The 22,333-nt window shown below is 37.7% G+C and overlaps 1 protein-coding gene across 1 annotated transcript in view; it reads right to left on the bottom strand.

Annotated features, from left to right (window-relative positions):
* The window catches only part of LOC121441087 (rab proteins geranylgeranyltransferase component A 1), a 172,142-nt gene that overhangs the window by 122,878 nt on the left and 26,931 nt on the right, over positions 1-22,333 (bottom strand). Inside the window, exon 2 of the mRNA XM_041642219.1 lies at positions 22,122-22,188. Coding sequence (XP_041498153.1) covers positions 22,122-22,188 — 67 coding nt within the window. The remainder of the gene's footprint in view (positions 1-22,121; positions 22,189-22,333) is intronic.

Raw genomic sequence — 22,333 nt, forward strand, 5'->3', positions numbered from 1 at the left:
AAATATTAAGTGCTCACTAATAAAGTTTATGCTAAAAGCCTGAGTGACAGAAATTACTGAGGTGTACAAACCAGTAAGGCGGAAAGATTCATGGATCCACAGAATGAGTACATGATACACAGCAGCTACATCCAAATGACAACAATAGGACCTAGGCAGTTAAATCATGGCTGTTCACTGAATGGTGTCTTTTTTTTTTCAGGTTTTGTGTACACTTGAAAACTATCAACATAAAATGCAGGAAAAACAGAAGTCATCTAAGTTTTTTGAATACTGACCATAATATATCAAGTTCCAAGGTATTTTCACCTAATTTTGAAAAGCTTAAGAAAACCGTAAGAAGGACATTCTGGTGTTTCCATTATTAAGTGCCTTGAGGTCAGTTCCTGGTCAAAACCTACTTTTCTCCCCTGCACTTGGTCATATGGTTTTTGACAGAGCTAATTGGTCCTAGTATTTTTCCATGCAACTCCCATTTTCTACTTTTCCTGTTGATTTGTTCCTAACATCAGCATCTGGTGATCTCATCCAATTATGTATGTAAAAGGTGAAACATGGTTTTCATTACTGTGGTCTTTCTGACAAAAGATGGCAAGACAACTATTAGCAAACTCACTATGAAACTAGAAGATTCTAAATAAACTCATTCTGATAACTTTATGGCTTTCAATATGCTTTATGGCATCCCTTAAATAAAGATACTAGGTATCAATATCAAGAGAAATAGAAAAAAATCAATATGATTTTCCAGAATAATCCGTGGAATAAACTACAATAGATATGACAGAAATTAAAGCCACAGAATATTTTGTTCTACCTTTAAAGGTATTGCTTTAGAACTGTGACATTTAAATCTAATTTATAAAATGTTTTCTATTATGTTTAAAACTGATTCTACAGGGGAAAAGAAAACTAGGTTACTAGCTTTGATTTTTAAACCGTGGAAGCATGATTGAAAGACAGAGTGAGACTGTGAGAAAAGCAAGGGGGAGATGGCATGGCATGCTGCCCGCCAGTTTTGTGTCATCACTGCCTCTCGACAACAAGTTGAGGAGGAAGCATTTTATGATTTTAGCATGGAAAATGAAGTACATTTCTGCTGTCAGGAACAGTTCCCAGTGATGAAAAAGACTTCCTTGAAACTAGAGTCTCTGGGAAATCATAAAATAAATAGCTACAATAGAAAGCAGGAAACATAAAACTAGAATCTAAAGCCTCTAATGTCCCATGATAATTAAGTGTCTTAAAGTCTTTAGCAAAAAATAGACAAAAAAGTTTCTAATGAGGCATTTTTCTTTCATTTTAAGATGATCCCCACTTATTATACTATGTAAAATGTTGATCTTAAAACTTTACAAAATATGGCTTTAAGTTTTCTATAGTTTTATATAAGCTACTCCAAATGCCATCTAAGTTTTTCCAGATACAATAAGGAAATGACGTCAACAATTGTATCAATTAGCACAAATCAATAAATGACATGCTATTGACACATTGATTCTAAATTTCTTAGATTTTCCATAGTGTTTATATTACTTTCCTTAATTTTATCAAACAGAAAATATAGAACAAGTAGAGAGGAAGAGCATTAAATACGTTAGAGTCTATAATAAGCCTGCTTTCTTTTCTATTTGGCATCATAATTATAATTCTTTACTGACTATTCAGCAGCAGGGACAGATACAAGATGCTATATATATTATATACAATATTGTGAAATAGCTTATTTAAGCAAGTCACCAAACACTGACAAAAGACAGAGCTACTGACATGCAAGCACATTCATCTGGGAATCATTTTACTTATGAAACCCACAGTTGAAAATGCATCAAAAAGATAGGCAATAAGGTAAAAAAAAAACAAAAACTACTCAGTGAAAAAGAGAACCGACCCAGCTAAACTTTAATAATACTTCTCTATGTCCCAATATCTTACAATTCCTTTTCCTAGGGCAAGACTAATAGCATTTTCCATTGCCAGCATTTTATCTTTCCAAGTTTGTTCTCAGAAGTATTTTCTCTTTGATTTCCAGCATTTTCATGAGAAAGACACAAAGTGTGTCATGTTATAGGTGAGCCCAATGAGACTTGGTACTAGTCTAGGCAGCCCAGTTCCGAATGACAGAACCAATTCAAACTCGGTTCTCCAAAATGTTAATCCTGTTCATACCAGTACACAAACTTGCAATTTTTAGACTAGAAAGCATTAACTAGTCCTAATGGTAGCTGTGGTTCAATAAAGACACCTGCATACTGTGATGGACTTTGCCTCTGAGCCTAAATTCTCGTTCTCCAAAATGAAAACATGGATTGATGGTTAATAGTTGTCCCAAGGGGAGAAAGCATAATGGTAAAATAAAAAATGGGAAACATTAGGCTTCAGGCTTCAAAGAGTTAAGAAGAAATGGTTTTCTAGTGTCATGACTTCTCAAACCCATTAACTATTACAATGACTGCTGGAGCTTTTCAACAGAGAATACGGTACTATATGGCATTTTCACAACTTCAGCTGACCAATGAGCACATTTCTGAATGGGGATCTTGAAGGAAAGAGGTTTAACAGAACACATTTTGAGAAATATTAGCTGAATTCACATTAAGGGACAGGAAAACAATCTGCACTGAACTTGGCATTTTATAATCAATTTTTCATTTAAGCTTTATGTATCTTGTCTAATTTACTCAGCTAAGAAATAGTAAAGTTGGAACATGAGCCCAGGGCATAACAAACCCAATGCCTAACCCCTGCTTCCTAAATATTACCTACTATAACCTATGGGTTTCTCAAGTTTAAAATTACAAGCATAAGTAAATCCTAGAGTGACTTATAAGTAAAAGCAATGGCATCATTTTAAAATCTCCAGATGGTATAGTCTATTTTTGTTTCACTTTGCTTAATAAAAACAGTATAATAACCTCAACACTTTTGTCTATTCCAATGCCAGAACTGGAGGGACTGTTCATTTCTAGGACTTGAAATCTCACTGGATCTCTCAAATTCTGAAAGAATATGTAGAAAAGGAAAATAATTCTTGTCATATCTACTAGTATTGGTTTTACCATTTAGAAATGAGTACAATATGCCATTTAAATTAAACAATGGATCAAACCTGCTTCCTTAGTGCAGCAGGCAGTTTTCAAGCTCATCAAAATACAGTCAGTTCCACTTCATTCTGTTAGACTACTACAGTCATGACACACCACTATCATCTTGTGAACAAACAATAGGCCATAATTCTAGGACATAGAAAATATATTTGACTAATCCTTACAAAAGTTTTGTTTAGCAAGAAAGCTGTGGTCCTTCCATTATCCCCTACAATCTTAGACAATTCGATTGGGCTTCTATGACAGAATCTGAAGATATAATTCTAATACTAGAAAAGATGACCACACCCTTCCTTCATTGTAGCTTTTTAAGTAACAAAAATTGTAGGCATTTATCATGTATGACATGTTATAATGTTACTAAATGAGTCCTGTTATGTTACAGGGGGGTCCTTTAACTATCGGGTAAATCTTGTAGAAAGCAATAACCAGGTGATTTTTCCAGTCATTAGATTTAGTGAGAGATTTTCCTATGTTTGCAGTCATTAGTTATTCTATGTGAGTCCAAGGTAACAAGGCAGACCTATGAATCCATAACAAACTTATCTTCAACTTTTATTTTCCCATGTGACCTCATCTGTCCCCACAGATTAAGTCATTTATCACTCCTCTACTGATGACTCATCAATTGGTATTACAATGTGGGATCCTCAAAACTCAGATATGAAAATGCGGACCATGTGTCATCAGTTTATTAGACACCTATCAGCTTATTGGACATCTCCCATCATCAAACAGTAAAGATGAACTTCAGTTCTATATAACCAAAGGACAAAAACTATTATTAGTCATTTAGTCCCAACCAAGTCTTCTTTCTTTCCTCATCTCAAAAAGAAACAACCAAACAAAACAAAACAAAACAAACAAAAAAAAAACAGCAAAACCAATGGTACTATTATAGTTATCTTTGCTAAAAAAATCTTGAACTTCCCAAATATTTCAAGTGTCAACTGTAATTAGTTTGTCAGACCTCTTCTGTTCTGTCCAACCTCCCTCTGTTGTCTTACTTCAGGTATTCACTACCCATTAGTCTGTCTTATTGCATGAGTCTCACCGAAGGTTTTCCTATCTCCAGCTTCTTCCATTTTCAATACAACCTCAACATTAATAGCACCGTGATCTGGTTGAGAAACCACAGTATTATCTTTCTCAGGCTTAAAGCTGTCTGATGACTTATTAATACTTCCAGAACTAAGTACAAAATCATAATACCACATCAACTTTATAAACTTTTTGTCAATTAAATTTGTTTTATTTTACATCCTGATCACCTTCTCTCCTCCCATTCTCTTCCCAACCACCCCTCTGTATTCCCCTTCAATCCACTCTTCCTCCTTTTCTATTCAGAAAGGGGCAGGCTTCCCATGAGTATTAACAAAACATGGCACATCAAATTGCAGTAAGATTAAGCACCTCACATTGTATTCAGACTGGGCAGAAAACCCAGTATGAGCAAAAGGGTCCAAAAAGCCAGGCAAACTGTTAGGGACAGCCGCTGGCCCCACTGTTAGGAGTCCTGCAAGTAGACCAAGTTACACAATTATTACATTTATGTAAAGTGCCAAGGTCGACTTCATGCAGGCTCCCTGACTGTTGATTCAGAGTCTGTCAGCCCCTATGAGCCAGGTTAGTTGATTTTGTAGGTTTCCTTGTGATGTCCTAGATTCCTCTGGCTTCTACAATCCTTCCTCCCTCTCTTCAGCAGGATGCTCTGAGCTTGGCCTAGTGTTTGCCTGGATGTAGCCTCTAAGGACAAGTGGGGTAGGTACCAATCTGTGTTAACCCTATAATCTTATCCCTTCTCCATATACACCAGCCACGACCTCATATGCCTGACTGAACCAAATGCCTCCCTGTTTCTTTTACTTGTGATATTGATTGCCTATACAATGCCAAAATTGTAGTCCATCACAAAACTAATAATGGTACTGGCCAAATCATTCAGAATTCTCAAATCCATCACCACCTTTTCTGTGCAGCCTCCAGTTCTCTACCATAAAATCATCCAAAGAACTGTGTGTCACAGTGTCACAATGTCCTATAAATAGATTGCATGAATGCTTACTCCAATAAGACCAAGACAAACTTAAGAATATATACTATCTGCCACATAGTTATCATGATCACTACATTTTCCCATTTACAAAAAAAATGAACACAGAATGATACATAACAATCTCAAGAGCTCTTTTGCTATCAACTAACACAATTCAGTGTCAGTCAAACATTGGTGGATTTACAGATGACATGAAGAATAAAAACCAGAAAACTTAAAATGGCCGCAGCTGAGAACAGAAATTGCACTTCAAAAGATTGTGTGCTGACAAGTGGCAGCGGTGCCTGCCTTTGATCCCAGTACTCAGGGGGCAGAAGCAGGCAAATTTCTGAGTTCAAGGCCAGCCACGGTTACACAGAAAAGCCCTGTCTTCAAAAACCAAAACAAACAACAACAACAACAACAAAAATTATGTGTTTTCTTCCTCTCCTAGTTTTCCTATCCTCTACTTGATGATGCCTTACACTTCTTACCTTGGGCCCCTTCTTGCCCCTCCTTATCATAGTAAGGCAAATCAAATCTTTTTCATTATTGGAAGAAACTGGACTGTATTAAGTACCTTTCTGTTACAGTAATAAAAAACTATGAGCAAAAGCAACTCAAAAAAGAAAGGATTCATTTTGGATTACAGTTCCAGAAGTTGCAGAGGGATAAAATCTGTAACGGCAGGGGAGGCATGGCAACAAGAACAGAAGGAAAAAAGACAATGCTTCATTTGCATAGAGGAAGCAGAGAGCAGAGCAGAAGAGGAGGCAGTAGAGTGAATCTATAAGTCCTCAAAGCCTACTCCTGAGACAAACCACCTCCAACAAGGTTCCACCTCATTAAGGGTCTATAACCTTCCCCAAACAGCGCCACCAACTGGAGACCTGAGCCTATTGGGGGTGACTTCTCTTTAATCACAGCATGCTGCAACAGGAATGAGTTAAAAGATTTGCTGTTTACACTGTAGGTCAGTCACCTTTCGGTTGAGAAGCGAACAGTAGTCACTTCAAAGTAAAAGCAAATCAACAAAAACAAAAATAAAATGAAAACAAACAAACGCACATAGGAGAAAACAAACAAATGAACAGAGAAAAAAGTGAAGGAATGAGCACAGGAAAAACATACACACACACACACACACACACACACACACACATTCATATACACAGAAATCCCACAGACACAAAAATCAGAAAGCATAATGTATATGTATGACTTGTAAGGAGGGGGGAAAACGATTCTAAAAGTACCATTGAGTTCAATTGTGTTGACCATCGACAGCTGGGCATGAGATCTGTCCTTAGTGTGTTTGTATACCCAGTGAGACTCTGTTGAAGAAACTAATTTTTCCTTTGTCTGCAGTTATCAACAGAAGATAGTTTCCACGTTAGAGGTAGGAGCACAAAAACAGTCATCCTAAGCTTAATTTCCACTAAAAAGATACTAAAAAGGAACTTCACAGTAGGAGTAGTGGCTGAATCAATATTGGTTTCCTTTTATGAGTGAATAATCATTGAACACCTAGAGTATTTTTGAGCTTTCATTAGAGAAGGCATCATTTCACTTAACTCTGCTTATGGACAATTCATTTCCAGGGAAGAAAAATATATACAAAAGTGATTTGACAGACAATTATAAATGCAATTTCTGAGGTGATTCAATGAAGTGAAACTTTTTAAGCAACAAAACCTGCCTCTAGGGGGCCGGAGAGATGGCTCAGCGGTTAAGAACATTGCCTGCTCTTCCAAAGGTCCTGAGTTCAATTCCCAGCAACCACATGGTGGCTCACAACCATCTGTAATGAGGTCTGGTGCCCTCTTCTGGCCTATAGGAATACACGCAGACAGAATATTGTATACATAATAAATAAATAAATATTTTTAAAAAAAACCTGCCTCTACTAATAAATCCATAGCTTTCCATAAAAGGATTAAGGCAGAAAATGAAGCTAGCTCTCAAAGTTATCTATGGTGTCTTATATCCAAGATGAAAGTCAATAGGAATTACCACAACAACCTCCATTCAACTCCAATAGCCAAATCTAACTGATACTCCATTTTATTTTGTAGTAAAACTCTGATTTCTCGTTCATGGTGTAATTATAAATTTTAAGATGTTGCAAATCCATATCCCTTATTCAATGTTCAATGACAATAATGAAGGGTTCACCTCATGGTTTTCAAGGGCTAGAAAAATTACATGGATTCAGTTGGTCTTAAAGCTAGTTACATGCATTCATTTCTTGAAAAGTTACAATCCATGACAAAGCAGAGATGCTTTCTCACAGTGGTACAACACATATTAATAACTACATTGAGAAGAAAGGATGCTCATTCACCAGCAGAGGAAGAATGAATGTAAGTAGCTTCGCACTATGACTATTAACAATCTCTACTGGCCTTAGAAAGCTCTGGAAGAAAACATTAACTCTTTCTTAAAGGTGGAAAAGTTGTCAGAAGCCCTTTGTTCGCAAGCTAACCAAGCAGCGCGGAGTTTCGATCTGGGCAACAAGTGAAACATCATTGTGGTGAGTGAGTGCTGCGGCAGCTGGGAACATACCTCAGCCCGCCCACACTTCCTGGCCATCCTACAGGGGCTATACTGCCCATACCTCCTCTCTCTTCCTATCCCATTCAGCTTACATCCAGAACCCCCCCACCCCCTGTCTCCCTCCTTCCCTCCCTTCTCTGGCAGCATAGCGCCTCCATGCTCAGCCTGCTAGGGCAATGGGACCGAACCCGAACCTGGAGGACAAAGGGGTGGCCGGTAGCTCCTTTGTTCCCATAGCCTACCCACAGCGAGCAGGGTGGGCCCTTTGTTTGCAAGCTAACCAAGCAGCGCGGAGTTTCGATCTGGGCAACAAGTGAAACATCGTTGTGGTGAGTGAGTGCTGCGGCAGCTGGGAACATACCTCATCCCGCCCAAACTTCCTGGCCATCCTACAGGGGCTATACTGCCCATACCTAGTCTCTTCCTATCCCATTCAGATACATCCAGATCCCCCTACCCCGTCTCCCTCCCTCCCTCCCTTCCTCAGCGGCATAGCGCCTCCCTGCTCAGCCTGCTAGGGCGCTGGGACCGAACCCAAACCGGGAGGACAAAGGGGTGGCCAGTAGCTCCTTTGTTCCCATAGCCTGCCCTCAGCGAGCAGGGTGGGCCCTTTGTTCGCGAGCTAACCAAGCAGCGCCGAGTTTCGATCTGGGCCCCAAGTGAAACATCATTGTGGAGAAACATCTCTGGGGAGTGACATCACTGGGAAGGTACATCAGTGGGCAAGAAGACCTGATCCTGTAAAAGAAGATCCAAAGGGGAGTATTGGGAGGAAGAGATGGGCAGACGCCAATGCAGGAATTCTCCCAACAATCTGAAAAACAACACGAAACCACCAGAAGCCAGTGACCTCACAACAGGAGGACAGGAACACCTTAATCAAGAAGAAGTAGAAAAAACTGACTTCATGAAAGTGATTGACACCCTTAAACAGCATATAAAAAACGCCCTTATAGAAATGGATGAGAAGTATAACAGAAAGTTCGAGGAATTGAGTAAATCAGTGAATGATAACCTTGGAAACCAAGGAAAAACAATCAAGCAGATAATGGAAACAGTTCATGACTTGAAAACTAAAATGGAGGCAAAGAAGAAAACACAAACAGAGGGCCGGCTGGACATGGAAAATCTAGGTAAACGAATAGAGACTACAGAATCAAGCATAACCAGCAGAATACAAGAGATAGAAGAAAGAATCTCAGATTCTGAGGATAACATAGAGAAAATAAACGCTCTGATCAAAGAAAACAGCAAGTCCAACAAACTCTCATCACAAAACATTCAGGAAATATGGGACACAATAAAAAGACCAAACCTAAGAATAATTGGAGTAGAAGAAGGAGAAGAACTGCAGATCAAAGGTACAGAAAATGTACTTAATAAAATTATAGAAGAAAACTTTCCCAACCTGAAGACAGATGTACCTATGAAGGTTCAAGAAGCATACAGAACACCAAATAGGCTGGATCAAAAGAAAACATCCCCTCGCCATATAATAATCAAAACACAAAATATACAGAATAAAGAAAGAATGTTAAGAGACGCAAAGGAAAAAGGACAAGTTACTTATAAAGGTAAACCTATCAGACTCACACCTGACTTCTCTATGGAAACCATGAAAGCCAGAAGGTCCTGGATAGATGTACTCCAAAAACTAAGAGACCACGGATGCAAGCCCACACTACTATATCCAGCCAAACTTTCGTTCACTATAAATGGAGAAAACAAAATTTTCCAGGATAAAAACAAATTTAAACACTACGTAGCCACAAATCGAGCCTTACAGAAAATAACAGAAGGAAAATCACTAACGAAGGAGTCCAACACTGACCACAATAACTCAGACATCTAGAGACCCTTCACCAGCGCAAATCAAAGAAGGAAAACACACAAACCCTACTACTAAAAAAGTGACCGGAGTTAACAACCACTGGTCATTAATATCACTTAATATCAATGGGCTCAACTCACCTATAAAAAGGAACAGGCTAAGAGATTGGATAAGAAAACAGGATCCAACATTCTGCTGTCTACAAGAAACACACCTCAACCTCAAAGACAGGCACCTACTCAGAGTAAAGGGCTGGGAAAAGGCTTATCAAGCAAATGGACCTAAGAAACAAGCAGGTGTGGCCATAGTAATTTCTAACAAAGTTGACTTCAAACTTAAATCAATCAGAAGAGATGGAGAGGGACATTTTATAGTCATAACAGGAACAATTCATCAGGAAGAAGTCTCAATCATGAATATCTATGCCCCTAATATAAAAGCACCCCACGTACGTAAAAGAAACATTACTAAAACTCAAGGCAGCCATCAAACCGCACACACTAATAGTAGGAGACTTCAACACTCGTCTCTCACCAATGGACAGGTCAAACAGACAGAAACCTAACATAGAAATTAGAGAATTAATGGAGGTAATGAAGCAAATGGACTTAACAGACATCTATAGATTATTCCACCCAAAGAGGAAAGAATATACCTTCTTCTCTGCAGCTCATGGAACCTTCTCGAAAATTGACCACATACTCGGTAACAAAGCTAACTTACACAGTTACAAAAAAATATTAGTAACCACCTGCGTCTTATCAGATCACCATGGATTAAAGTTAGAATTCAACAACAATGCTACCCCCAGAAAGCCGACAAACTCATGGAAACTGAACAGTCAACTACTGAACCATACCTGGATTAAGGAAGAAATAAAGAAAGAAATTAAAGTCTTCCTTGAATTCAATGAAAATAAAGAAACAACATACTCGAACTTATGGGACACTATGAAAGCAGTCCTGAGAGGAAAGTTCATAGCACTAAGTGCCCACCTAAAGAAAACAGAGAAAGCACATATTGGAGACTTAACAGCCCACTTGAAAGCAGTAGAAAAAAAAGAAGCAGACTCACCTAGGAGGAGTAGAAGACTGGAAATAATCAAACTGAGGGCTGAAATCAACAAAATAGAAACACAGAAAACAATCCAAAGAATCAATGAAACAAAAAGCTGGTTCCTGGAGAAAATCAACAAGATTGATAAACCCCTATCCAAACTAATCAAACGACAGAGAGAGAACACGCAAATTAATAAGATCAGAAATGAAAAGGGGAACATAACCACAGACACAGAGGAAATTCAGAGAGTCATTAGATCTTACTACAAAAGCCTGTATGCCACAAAACTGGAAAATGTAAAAGAAATGGACACTATTTTAGATAAATACCATTTACCAAAACTAAACCAGGACCAGGTGAACAATCTAAACAGACCTGTCAGTCGCGAAGAATTAGAAGCTGTTGTCAAAAACCTCCCTACCAAAAAAAGCCCAGGACCAGATGGTTTCAATGCAGAATTCTACCAGAACTTAAAAGAAGACCTAATACCTATACTCCTTAATGTATTCCACAATATAGAAACAGAAGGGTCATTACCAAATTCCTTTTATGAAGCCACAATAACTCTGATACCAAAACCACTCAAAGACTCAACCAGGAAAGAGAACTACAGGCCAATCTCACTCATGAATATCGACGCAAAAATCCTCAACAAAATACTGGCAAATCGAATCCAAGAACACATCTGAAAAATTATCCATTATGATCAAGTAGGCTTCATTCCTGAGATGCAGGGCTGGTTCAACATACGAAAATCAATCAATGTAATCCAGCATATAAATAAACTGAAAGAAAAAACCATATGATCATTTCATTAGATGCTGAAAAAGCATTTGACAAAATTCAACATCCATTTATGTTAAAAGTCTTGGAAAGATTAGGGATACAAGGGTCATACCTAAATATAATAAAAGCTATATACAGCAAGCCGACAGCTAACATCAAATTAAACGGAGAGAAACTCAAAGCCATCCCACTTAACTCAGGAACACGACAAGGCTGTCCACTCTCGCCATACCTCTTCAATATAGTGCTTGAAGTTCTAGCAATAGCAATTAGACAACATAATGGGATCAAGGGGATTCGAATTGGAAAGGAAGAAGTTAAACTTTCGTTATTTGCAGATGATATGATAGTGTACATAAGCGACCCCCAAAACTCCACCAAAGAACTTATACAGCTGATAAACAGCTTTAGTATTGTGGCAGGATACAAGATCAACTCCAAAAAATCAGTCGCCCTCTTATACACAAAGGATATGGAAGCAGAAAGGGAAATCAAAGAAGCTTCACCATTCACGATAGCCACAAACAGCATAAAATATCTTGGGGTAAATCTAAGCAAGGAAGTGAAAGATCTATTTGACAAGAACTTTAAGGCATTGAAGAAAGAAATTGAAGAGGATACCAAGAAATGGATGGACCTCCCTTGCTCTTGGATTGGGAGGATCAACATAGTAAAAATGGCAATTCTACCTAAGGAAATTTATAGATTCAATGCAATCCCCATCAAGATCCCATCAAAATTCTTCACAGATCTGGAGAGGACAATAATCAACTTTATATGGAAAAACAAAAAACCCAGGATAGACAAAACAATCCTATACAATAAAGGATCTTCTGGAGACATTACCATCCCTGACTTCAAACTCTATTACAGAGCTACAGTAATGAAAACAGTGTGATACTGGCATAAAAACAGAGAAGTCGACCAATGGAATCGTATAGAAGACCCGGATTTTATCCCACAAACCTATGAACACCTCATTTTCGATAAAGGAGCTAAAAGTATACAATGGAAGAAAGAAAGCATCTTCAACAAATGGTGCTGGCACAACTGGATGTCAACCTGTAGAAGAATGAAAATAGACCCATATCTATCACCATGCACAAAAACTCAAGTCCAAATGGATTAAAGACCTCAATATCAGCCCGAACACACTGAACCTGATAGAAGAGAAAGTGGGAAATACCCTACAACAGATGGGCACAGGAGATCGCTTCCTAGGTATAACCCCAGAAGCACAGACATTAAGGGCAACATTGAATAAATGGGACCTACTTAAACTGAGAAGCTTCTGTAAAGCAAAGGACATTGTCACTAAGACACAAAGGCAACCAACCTACTGACTGGGAGAAGATCTTCACCAACCCCGCAACAGACAAAGGTCTGATCTCCAAAATATATAGAGAACTCAAGAAACTAGACTTTAAAATGCTAATTAACCCAATTAAAAAATGGGGCACTGAACTGAACAGAGAATTCTCAACAGAAGAAGTTCAAATGGCCAAAAGACACTTAAGGTCATGCTCAACTTCCTTAGCAATCAGGGAAATGCAAATCAAAACAACTTTGAGATATCATCTTACACCTGTCAGAATGGCTAAAGTCAAAAACACCAAGGATAACCTTTGCTGGAGAGGCTGTGGAGGAACAGGTACCCTCATCCATTGCTGGTGGGAATGCAATCTTGTGCAACCACTGTGGAAGTCAGTGTTTCGGTTTCTCAGGAAATTCGGGATCAACTTACCCCTGGGCCCAGCAATACCACTCTTGGGAATATACCCAAGAGATGCTCTATCATATGACAAAAGCATTTGTTCAACTATGTTCATAGCAGTATTATTTGTAATAGCCAGAACCTGGAAACAACCTAGATGCCCTTCAATGGAAGAATGGATGAAGAAAGTATGGAATATATACACGCTAGTGTACTACGCTGCGGTAAAAAAACAATGACTTCTCGAATTTTGCATGCAAATGGATGGAAATAGAAAACACTATCCTGAGTGAGGTGTCCCAGACCCAAAAAGATGAATATGGGATGTACTCACTCATAATTGGTTTCTAGCCATAAATAAGGACCACGGAGTCTACAATAGGTGAACCTAAAGAAGCTAAGTAAGAAGGTGATCCCAAGGAAAAACATATAGTTATCCTCTTGGCTAAGGGAAGTAGACCAAATTGCCGGGGAGAAAATGGGATCTTGGGGGTGGGGTGGGATGGGGGTAAGGGGAGATGGGGAGAGAAAAGGTAGAAGGGAAGGAGGGGGGACCTGGGGAAACAGGAGAATTGGGATAAAGGAAAGGTGGATAGGGGAGCACGGAACCACAATTCTTAGTTAAGGGAGCCACTTTAGGGTGGGCAAGAGACTTGACCCTAGAGGGGCTCCCAAGTGCCCAAGATGAGGTTCCCAGTTAGTTCCTTGGGCAGCTGAGGATTGTGAACCTGAAATGACCCTATCCTAGAGCAATACTGACGAATATCTTGCATATCATCATAGAATCTTCATCTGGTGATGGATAGAGATAGAGACAGAGACCCACACAGGAGCACTGGACTGAGCTCCCAAGGTCCCAATGAGGAGCAGAAGGAGGGAGAACATGAGCAAAGAAGTCGGGACCACGAGGCGTGCACCCACCCACTGAGACAGTGGAGCTGATCTACGGGGAGCTCACCAAGGCCAACTGGACTGTGACTGAAAAAGCATGGGATAAAACCGGACTCTCTGAACATGGGGAACAATGAGGGCTGATGAGAAACCAAGGACAATGGCACGGGGTTTTGATCCTACTTAATGTGCTGGCTTTGTGGGAGCCTAGCCAGTTTGGATGTTCACCTTCCTAGATATGGACGGAGGGGGGAGGACCTAGGACTTACCACAGGGCAGGGAACCGGGACTGCTCTGTGGACTGGAGAGGGAGGGGGAGAGGAGTGGGGGGGGAGGGGAGAAGGGTGGGAGGAGGGGGAGGGAAATGGGAGGCTGGGAGGAGGTGGAAACTTGTTTTTTGTTTATGTTTTTTTTTCTTCTTTCCGCAATTAAAAAAAAAAGAAAAGCAAAAAAAAAAAAGAGAGAGAGAGAAAAGGCAAACAGGCAAAGGAAGAACAAGTTTACTTATTCCATGTCCTTTACATGTGGCCTGGATTAAAGTTGTATCTTCTCAAAAGATTTGGATTAAAGCTGTACCTTTCCACTACAAAAAAAAAAAAGTTGTCAGAAATCCTGATAATCTCTATCATACAATGGAGATTGAAGCTCAACTCTGAAATGGCAAATAGACTTGAATTACTTCCAAGACATCAACCAGAATCAACTTTCCTTATATGTTCCCAAATGATCTCATTCAGTTGTGTAGTTTGGGTCAAATATTTATTTACCTATTTAAAAAGCTGCCTTTTTCATTGTTCTGTCACTATCAGTGTTCCATAGTAACATAATATCACTATATATATTTGGTTTTTGAGACAGGATTTCTCTGTGTAGCCCTGGAATTCTCTGTGTAGACCAAGTTGGCCTCAAACTCACAGAGATCTACCTGTCTCTGTGTCCCAAGTGCTGGGATTAAAGACATGTACCACCAACATCCAGCAGTCATTACATAGAAATGTAAAAAACAACTCACAGTCAATACATCGTAGGGATGGTACAACAGTGTTATGACGTTGACCCCACATCAACTCACTTTACTTGTGTTGTTCACTCATGCATTTGTTCTCCTATCATAAAACATAATGCTGTAAAGTCACTGGATAGAACACACTAAACAATGTATCATATTACAAAAACTAGCATATGGATATGGTGAAATGTATACTGGGCACACATATAATCATGCACAGAAAATATAATAAACACATTAATTCTTTAGCATTACCACAATTATAAACAATTCCTTTGAAGTCAATAAAACTAAATCCTATTAGGGAGACAAAGAAATCTAGAAACCGACAGATATGCAATAGTGGTATTATCAGTTCTTATCCTTAAAATAACATTATTTAGGTAAATACACTTCCTTAGTAAAATTAAAGCCTAGAAATATTTAAAAGCATAGGATTGAAAATAAAGTCGTTACGTAAAGCCAAATTATTTATGATAATATTTAGATATATGCTATAAATCCACTTAATATACAAATATTAATATACAACAAAGATTATAAACACTCAAGTTATCTTTTAAATACTTATTTTACTTTTTTAATTATATGTGCTTGGAGATGGGGTATGTGCACATGAAAACAGGTACTTGCAGAAGACAGAAGAGGGCCTTCTGACCCCCTGAAAATGGAGTTACAGGTGCCTGTGAATTACATGATGAAGGTGCTATGAACTGAACTCTGATCCTCTGCAAGCATAGTCAGGACATGCTCTTAAATACTAAGCCATCTTTATAGTTCCCAAAGCAATTTTTAAAATTGAGAGAAAATAAGGACATCAAGACAAGCTAAAGTATGACAACTAAGTCAGACTCATAAAAAAATACTCAAAGGAATAGTATGCACAAGGACAAAGAAACAGCTTGAGGAATACATTCACAAATGAGAATTAATAAGGAATCTATTATGTTTAACATAATAAACCATAAAAGCCCTAGTACTCAAAGGAGAACAAATAACACAGCCAACAACAAAAACAGGAACAAGCAAATACTGATCAATAATAATTGAAAGCGGGAGTAGTACTGCAGGAGGATAACCATGAGTTCAAGACCAGATTGGTTGATAAAAGTACTTGCTGCCAAGCTTTATGACTTGAATTCAATCCCCTAGACCCCTATGGAGGAAGGAGAAAAACCAACTTCCACAGTAACCATCTAACCTTTATGCGTAAATTATGGCACATACACACAAATAAACAAATGTAAAAGCTGTAAGAACACCCATTTTCCCAATATCTAAAATCATTTCAAACATTTACTTAATTAAAAATTAAAAATAACCTCAAATAGAAATATTCTCAATTCACCAACAGAACAAATTAAAATACAAGATCCAATTATTTGTTTTCTCCAATATGTAACGTATTTATAAAGATACATAAACTTAAAGGCTAAAAAATTCCATGAATAAAGCAAATGGAAGCTAAAAACAAGCTGGTGTAACTATACTGCTATCAGACAAAGTAGTCTTTAAACCCACATTAGTCAGATGAAAGGAAGGCTACTACAGTGTATTTTTAAATGTAGCCTTTCTTTTAAAATTGTATCTTTTAGGAATCATGCAAGAAGAAATCAGAGGGCCATGCTGAGCTGGCCTGGGGAAGCTGGACTTGCCTCTCACTGGACAGAGCTGGCCCCTGTACTCTAAAGAGATGTCCTCCATTCCTCACCACAGGAAGGCTGAACCAACCTTGAGGGCATGGGGGACTGCTCCACCCCCTTGTCAAAGGCCAGCTTAGCTACCACCCAGACCCACAGCCAGGCCTTCTGTCTACCACATCTAGGACCTGCTGGAGCTAGTAAAGGGACTGCTCCTGTGGAACTATAAGATCTCCAAGGTCTCCCAGAGGAGTTCCTGTGAGGATCCAGTACTGATGGTGTAGCAAAAACCAGAAACCTTGATCCAGACCAGTGACTCATTGCAATGAACGTTTGCCAGTAAAGCTGATGGGACAAAGGGGTATAATATATGACAAACTGAAGCCCCCAATATCATCAGAATAAATGAAGAGGTATTGGAGAGGCAGAAAGGAAGAAGCAAAGATATTTTTCTGTCGTTTTGGTTTGGTTTCATGGGGGGGGGGGGGTGTTTTTGCTTTTGTTTGCTTACTTTGTTTTGTTTCTATTATAGGGGGCACTGCAGGACATATGAAAGGGGCATATGGGGAAACCCCACGAGGTGAGCAAATTTGGGTACAGGATGTAACACTTCGAGAGTCACTAAAGAAGTTAAATTTTTTACAAAAAAAATGTAATTTTTAAAAAATTTGTATTTTTAAAATAATTGATAATGTTAAATATTTAAAATTTTTTAAATTTAAAATTGTATTTTAAAAAACACAATTCATTAAGAAGACATAATATTTTTAAATGTATATGCACAGAACATCGGAATTCTTGATTTCATACAACAAACATTAAGGAGAATAAATGGTCAGACAGGTCCTGAAATGTTAGTAATGGGTAACTTTATAAGCCCACTCTCATCTTTACAAAAATATCCAAAATAGACATCAACAAAAAATTTAAAGATAAATAAACAAAATGGTTCAAACATACTTTACAGATGCCTACGGAATATTCCATCCAATAAATATACAAGTCTCATCTTTTTCAGAGTCCGATGGTTCCTTCTCTAAAAGTGAACAAGTTTTAGGATACAAAGACAGCTTAAAGAATTACAACAGCACTGAAAGAATTTCTTCTATCTCATTAGTTAACAGAGTAAGAATAGATGTCTCCACAAAAAGAAACCATAAAAGCTACACAATTTCATATAGACTAAGCCAAAATACTCTGAATTAACAATAGGTTATTAAAAGTAAAAATCAGGGAGGAACTTATATATCTTAAAATTGAATTAAAATATGGCAGAAATTAATGAACAAAAAAATAATTTAATGAAGCATTTCTTTGAGAAGATAAACAACATTGATAAACCTCTAGCCAAACTAAAACAAAAAATATGACAAATGAGGAGATAGATTCCAAAGAAATCCACATCACTGGCAAATACTTTGAAAACGTATATTCTCTCCCCAAAAAACAGTGGAAAATTAAGAAGAAATGAAGTCCAATGCGTAGGACCTGCCAAAAGCACAATGACTTGAAGAAACCTGTAGTAAGCAATAAAAAATGGAAAGAAGCATGAAAACAGCCTCCCCATAAAAAAAGCCAAGACTAAATAGGTTCTTTAAGGAAGAATGTGAACAATAATCTTGATTGTCAGTTTGACTGCATCTGGAATTACCTAAACCACTAGGTGCTGGGTATTCCTGTGGGAGATTATTTGAAGCGGGGAACCCATCCTAAATCTGGGTGAAACCATCTGACGTCGGCCCAAATAACAAGACATAGAAAAAGGAAACTGCTTTTTGCCCATTTGTCATCACTCTAGCTGGCAGCTTGATTCACCCTGTTGATGTGACATTTCTTGACTACTTTTACACCCAATAATATTCTTTGGGATTCCAATGTGGAATATGTGAACTCTCCAAAAATCCTCTAGCGCTCCAGTTCCAGAAGGAAACTGCTGAGACATCCAGACTCATGGACTAAACAACTAGCAGATTCTGGAACTTGAGAGCGAGGCAACCACTGCTAAATTACATGGACTATATCCCATAAGCCAATCTAGTAAATCCCCTTTCAATATACATATATTCATCTTATCCATTCTGCTGGTTTAGGGAACATGGACTAATACAAAGAAGTTATGTTAATGCTCAACAAAGTTGAATGAAATAGAAGAGGGAATAGTATCAAAATTGTATTATAAAGAAAGAAACTATAGCCCAATTCCACTAATAAACTAAGATGTTTAGAAATCTCAATAAAATATATGTAAAGCAAAATTAAAACCAACAAATTAGAATTTATTATGCTATGATCAAGCTGTTTCATCCGAGGGATGCAAAATTGAATCAACATAGACAAATCAATAAATGCATATATAAAGCAGACTTAAGGCCAGAAACCACAGGAGAGCTATCAGTGAACTGAGAATAGAGCTTTGCCAAATGTAAACATCCCTTCATGATGAAAGCCTTTAGAAAACTATAACTACAGGGAACATATCTCAACATAAAAGAAACCTAAAATCAAGAGTATGTTAAGGGGAAACATGGCATTTACTCTAAAACCTGGAAGGAGAAAATGGTGCACCTCCTCTCTACTCTTATCAGTATAGATTTCAACAAGAGAATGAAATAAAATGGATGCAAAATAGGAAAATGCCAAATTACTCCCTACTTCATACAATATGACCCAATATTTAAAAGATCCAAAACCTTCAGCAAAAACTCTCAGAGCCAATGAATGCTTATAGTAAAATAGGATATAAAATCAACATAAGAAAGCCATCACCCATATCACAGTAACAGACTTGTAGCAAAAAACACTTCACTCACAATAGCTTCACAAAAGAATAAAATCCTTAAGAATATGACTTTTAAACAGAGGAAAAGGATTACCAAAATGGTAAACACTGAAACTAAAATTTAAAACTGGGTGCCAGATGGCTTATGTCTGCTAATCCCAGCTCTCAGGAAGTAGAATGAGGAGAACCAGAAGTTCAAGATCATCCTGGGTCAACTTTTGCTATGAGACCTTGTCTCAAAGAATTAAAATAAATACACATTTTTCACTTCTTATTGAGTCTTTGCAGATTTTGCATTATGCATCCTGATCCTACTCATCTCCCTGGTCCCTCACTTCCGCCCTCTGCCCATGCAACCTTCCCACAAAAAAAAAAAAAAAAGATTTAAAAGTAAAACCAAAACTACCAAAGACAACAACAACAAAAAAAAAAAAACTAATTAGAAAAAAATCTCAGCATGGAAGCTGTAGTGTGGCCCAGTGAGTCCCACAGTATAAATACCCTTTAGTCCATACACCTTTCCTTGTTAAGTCTTCACTACAATGTCATTGATCTGGCCTGCAGTCTCTGGCTTCTGCTACAGTATTGACACTGAGCCCTTTCTAGGATTCATCTTTGATGTCCTATTGTTGCCTTGACAAATATACATTTTTAAAAGAAAAAGAAAATTGAGGAAGATGAAAAGACCTCCCACGCACATAGAATGGCAAAATTTCATATTGTAAAATTAGCTATATCACTAAAAATGAAGCAAAAATTCAATACATTTCACATGGAAGTCTCAATTACATTCTGAAGAATGTATTTAAAAAATACAAAATTTCACATGAAAGCAGAAACAACCCAAAACAGACAAAGCAATTTGATTTAGTTTACTTTCTATAATCTTACAGTGTACTGGCCATGATGAAGGAAGTCAGTCAGGGCAGGAACCCAGCAGCAGGAGCTGAAGCAGAGACGATGGAGGAGAGCTGTTTACTGGCTTGTTCAGCATCCTTATTGTACAACTCAGGACCACCTGCTCAGGTGTGTCCCCACCCACCATGAGCTATCCCTTCAACTATTAATCAAGAGAATGCCTAGCAAACTTGCCTACACAAGACAATCTGATAAGGGCATTTTCTCAATTGATGCTCCTTCTTTCTCAATAATTGTCCTCTGTGGGGGTCAAGTTGACACAAACTAACCAGCACACAATTTTAGAAAAAAGATAGTTGTGGAGAAAGAGATACAGAGAAGACAGAACATCACAAAACTAAAAAGGAAATCCTAAGAGGAAAGGAAATGCTCTAGCAAGGAGCCTCAGAGAAGATAAAGAAAATAGCTGTGGTTCACGGGGGTTTGATCCTACGTAATGTGATGGCTTTGTGGGAGCCCAGCCAGTTTGGATGTTCACCTTCCTAGATATGGACGGAGGTGGGAGGTCCTAGGTCTTACCACAGGGCAGAAAACCCTGACTGCTCTTTGGACTGGAGAGGGAGGGGGAAAGGAGTGGGGGGAGGGGGAGAAGGGTGGAAGGAGGGGGCGTAGGGGGGGATGAGGGGGAGGGAAATGGGAGGCTGGGAGGAGGTGAAAACTTGTTTTTTTTTCTCCTTTTCTCAATTAAAAAAAAAAAGTCACAGAATCTAGTTAAAAGGAAATGATTATTGATAGTTATATGTAGAGGAAACAATAGGTTTGAGGATAAAATTATATATTTCTTCAAAATACAAAAAAAAAAAAAGAAAAGAAAATAGCTGTGATATGTGACATGAACACAGAAAGGGGTCACTGATGGGAAGTAAGACGAGCACGGGGGGGGGGGGCAAGGCAAGGAAGCGGTAAATGAATTATGATATAATGACATACATGCGTATATGAAAATGCAAAGATGAACCATAGTACTTCATGTGAGATTACCTAAAAATAACTCAGCTTATGAAGTGTTAAGTATACATTAATGAGCGCTACATTTTACACTATGAACAAAGGGACAAAGGCCGTACACTACAGACCTAGTGATACTTTGTTTAATAGCACTCTGGAACAATTATTATCTACAAGAAGACAGAAAGTCTACTTATTCTTTCTCTTCTGAGTGAAAATGAATAATCATATAGGTGGCAGGCACACTTAAGATCTGCTTTCAAGAAACATGGGAACTGAGATTTAAGGTAGTCACCAAGTAATTTTCCTTGTACTTCTTTTTTATTAATGCATTTAAGAGAAAATTATTCTAGACATTTTTCTTAAGAATTTTAAGTTTGATTTTCGATATCCTTTAATAAAAACATAAATTCAAACCTACTGGCTAAATTTTAGAATAAAACATGAAGACTAAAATACAATCCCAAATAAATGTGGCATATTCTTACAGACAAGAGACACACACAAATATTTATCCAAGAAAAAGCACACAAGGGGTTTTCAAGCCTGTAAAACAATTACTTAAGATCAAGCTCATGCATAAGAAAAATAATTTTTAAAAAGATGCATTTTGTTTACTCTTTAAGAACAACAATACTTATTTCAAAGACTATAATAAGAAATCTTATATAATAAAATATATAAAGGAAATAAAAATATAGTATTTAGTGTTTGACAAATTACTGGTTAAAAATTAAAATTTCAGTGCTTTTCTATGTTATGAAATTTCACATGATACATATATACAAGCATGTACATAAATATATAGACATATATGTGTGTTAAATGCTACCAGGGTTAAAACTTACGAATCAACATGCAGAACCCTCTGGCCACTTCTTGAACATGCAGCCGCAATGATGGATTCAGGCAAACCTATAAAAACACACACCTATATCATTTAGAATGTAGGTATATATGTATTTCATAGAAATTTCAATTCATACTATTGCTGCATAAAATATTTTAACGAAAAATATTTTCACTAAAGAAAATTTATAATTTTCAAAATTGTAAAGCT

This window comes from Microtus oregoni, unplaced genomic scaffold (genome assembly GCF_018167655.1).
Source record: "Microtus oregoni isolate MIOR12 unplaced genomic scaffold, Mior012 000073F_002, whole genome shotgun sequence".
Classification (NCBI taxonomy): domain Eukaryota; kingdom Metazoa; phylum Chordata; class Mammalia; order Rodentia; family Cricetidae; genus Microtus; species Microtus oregoni.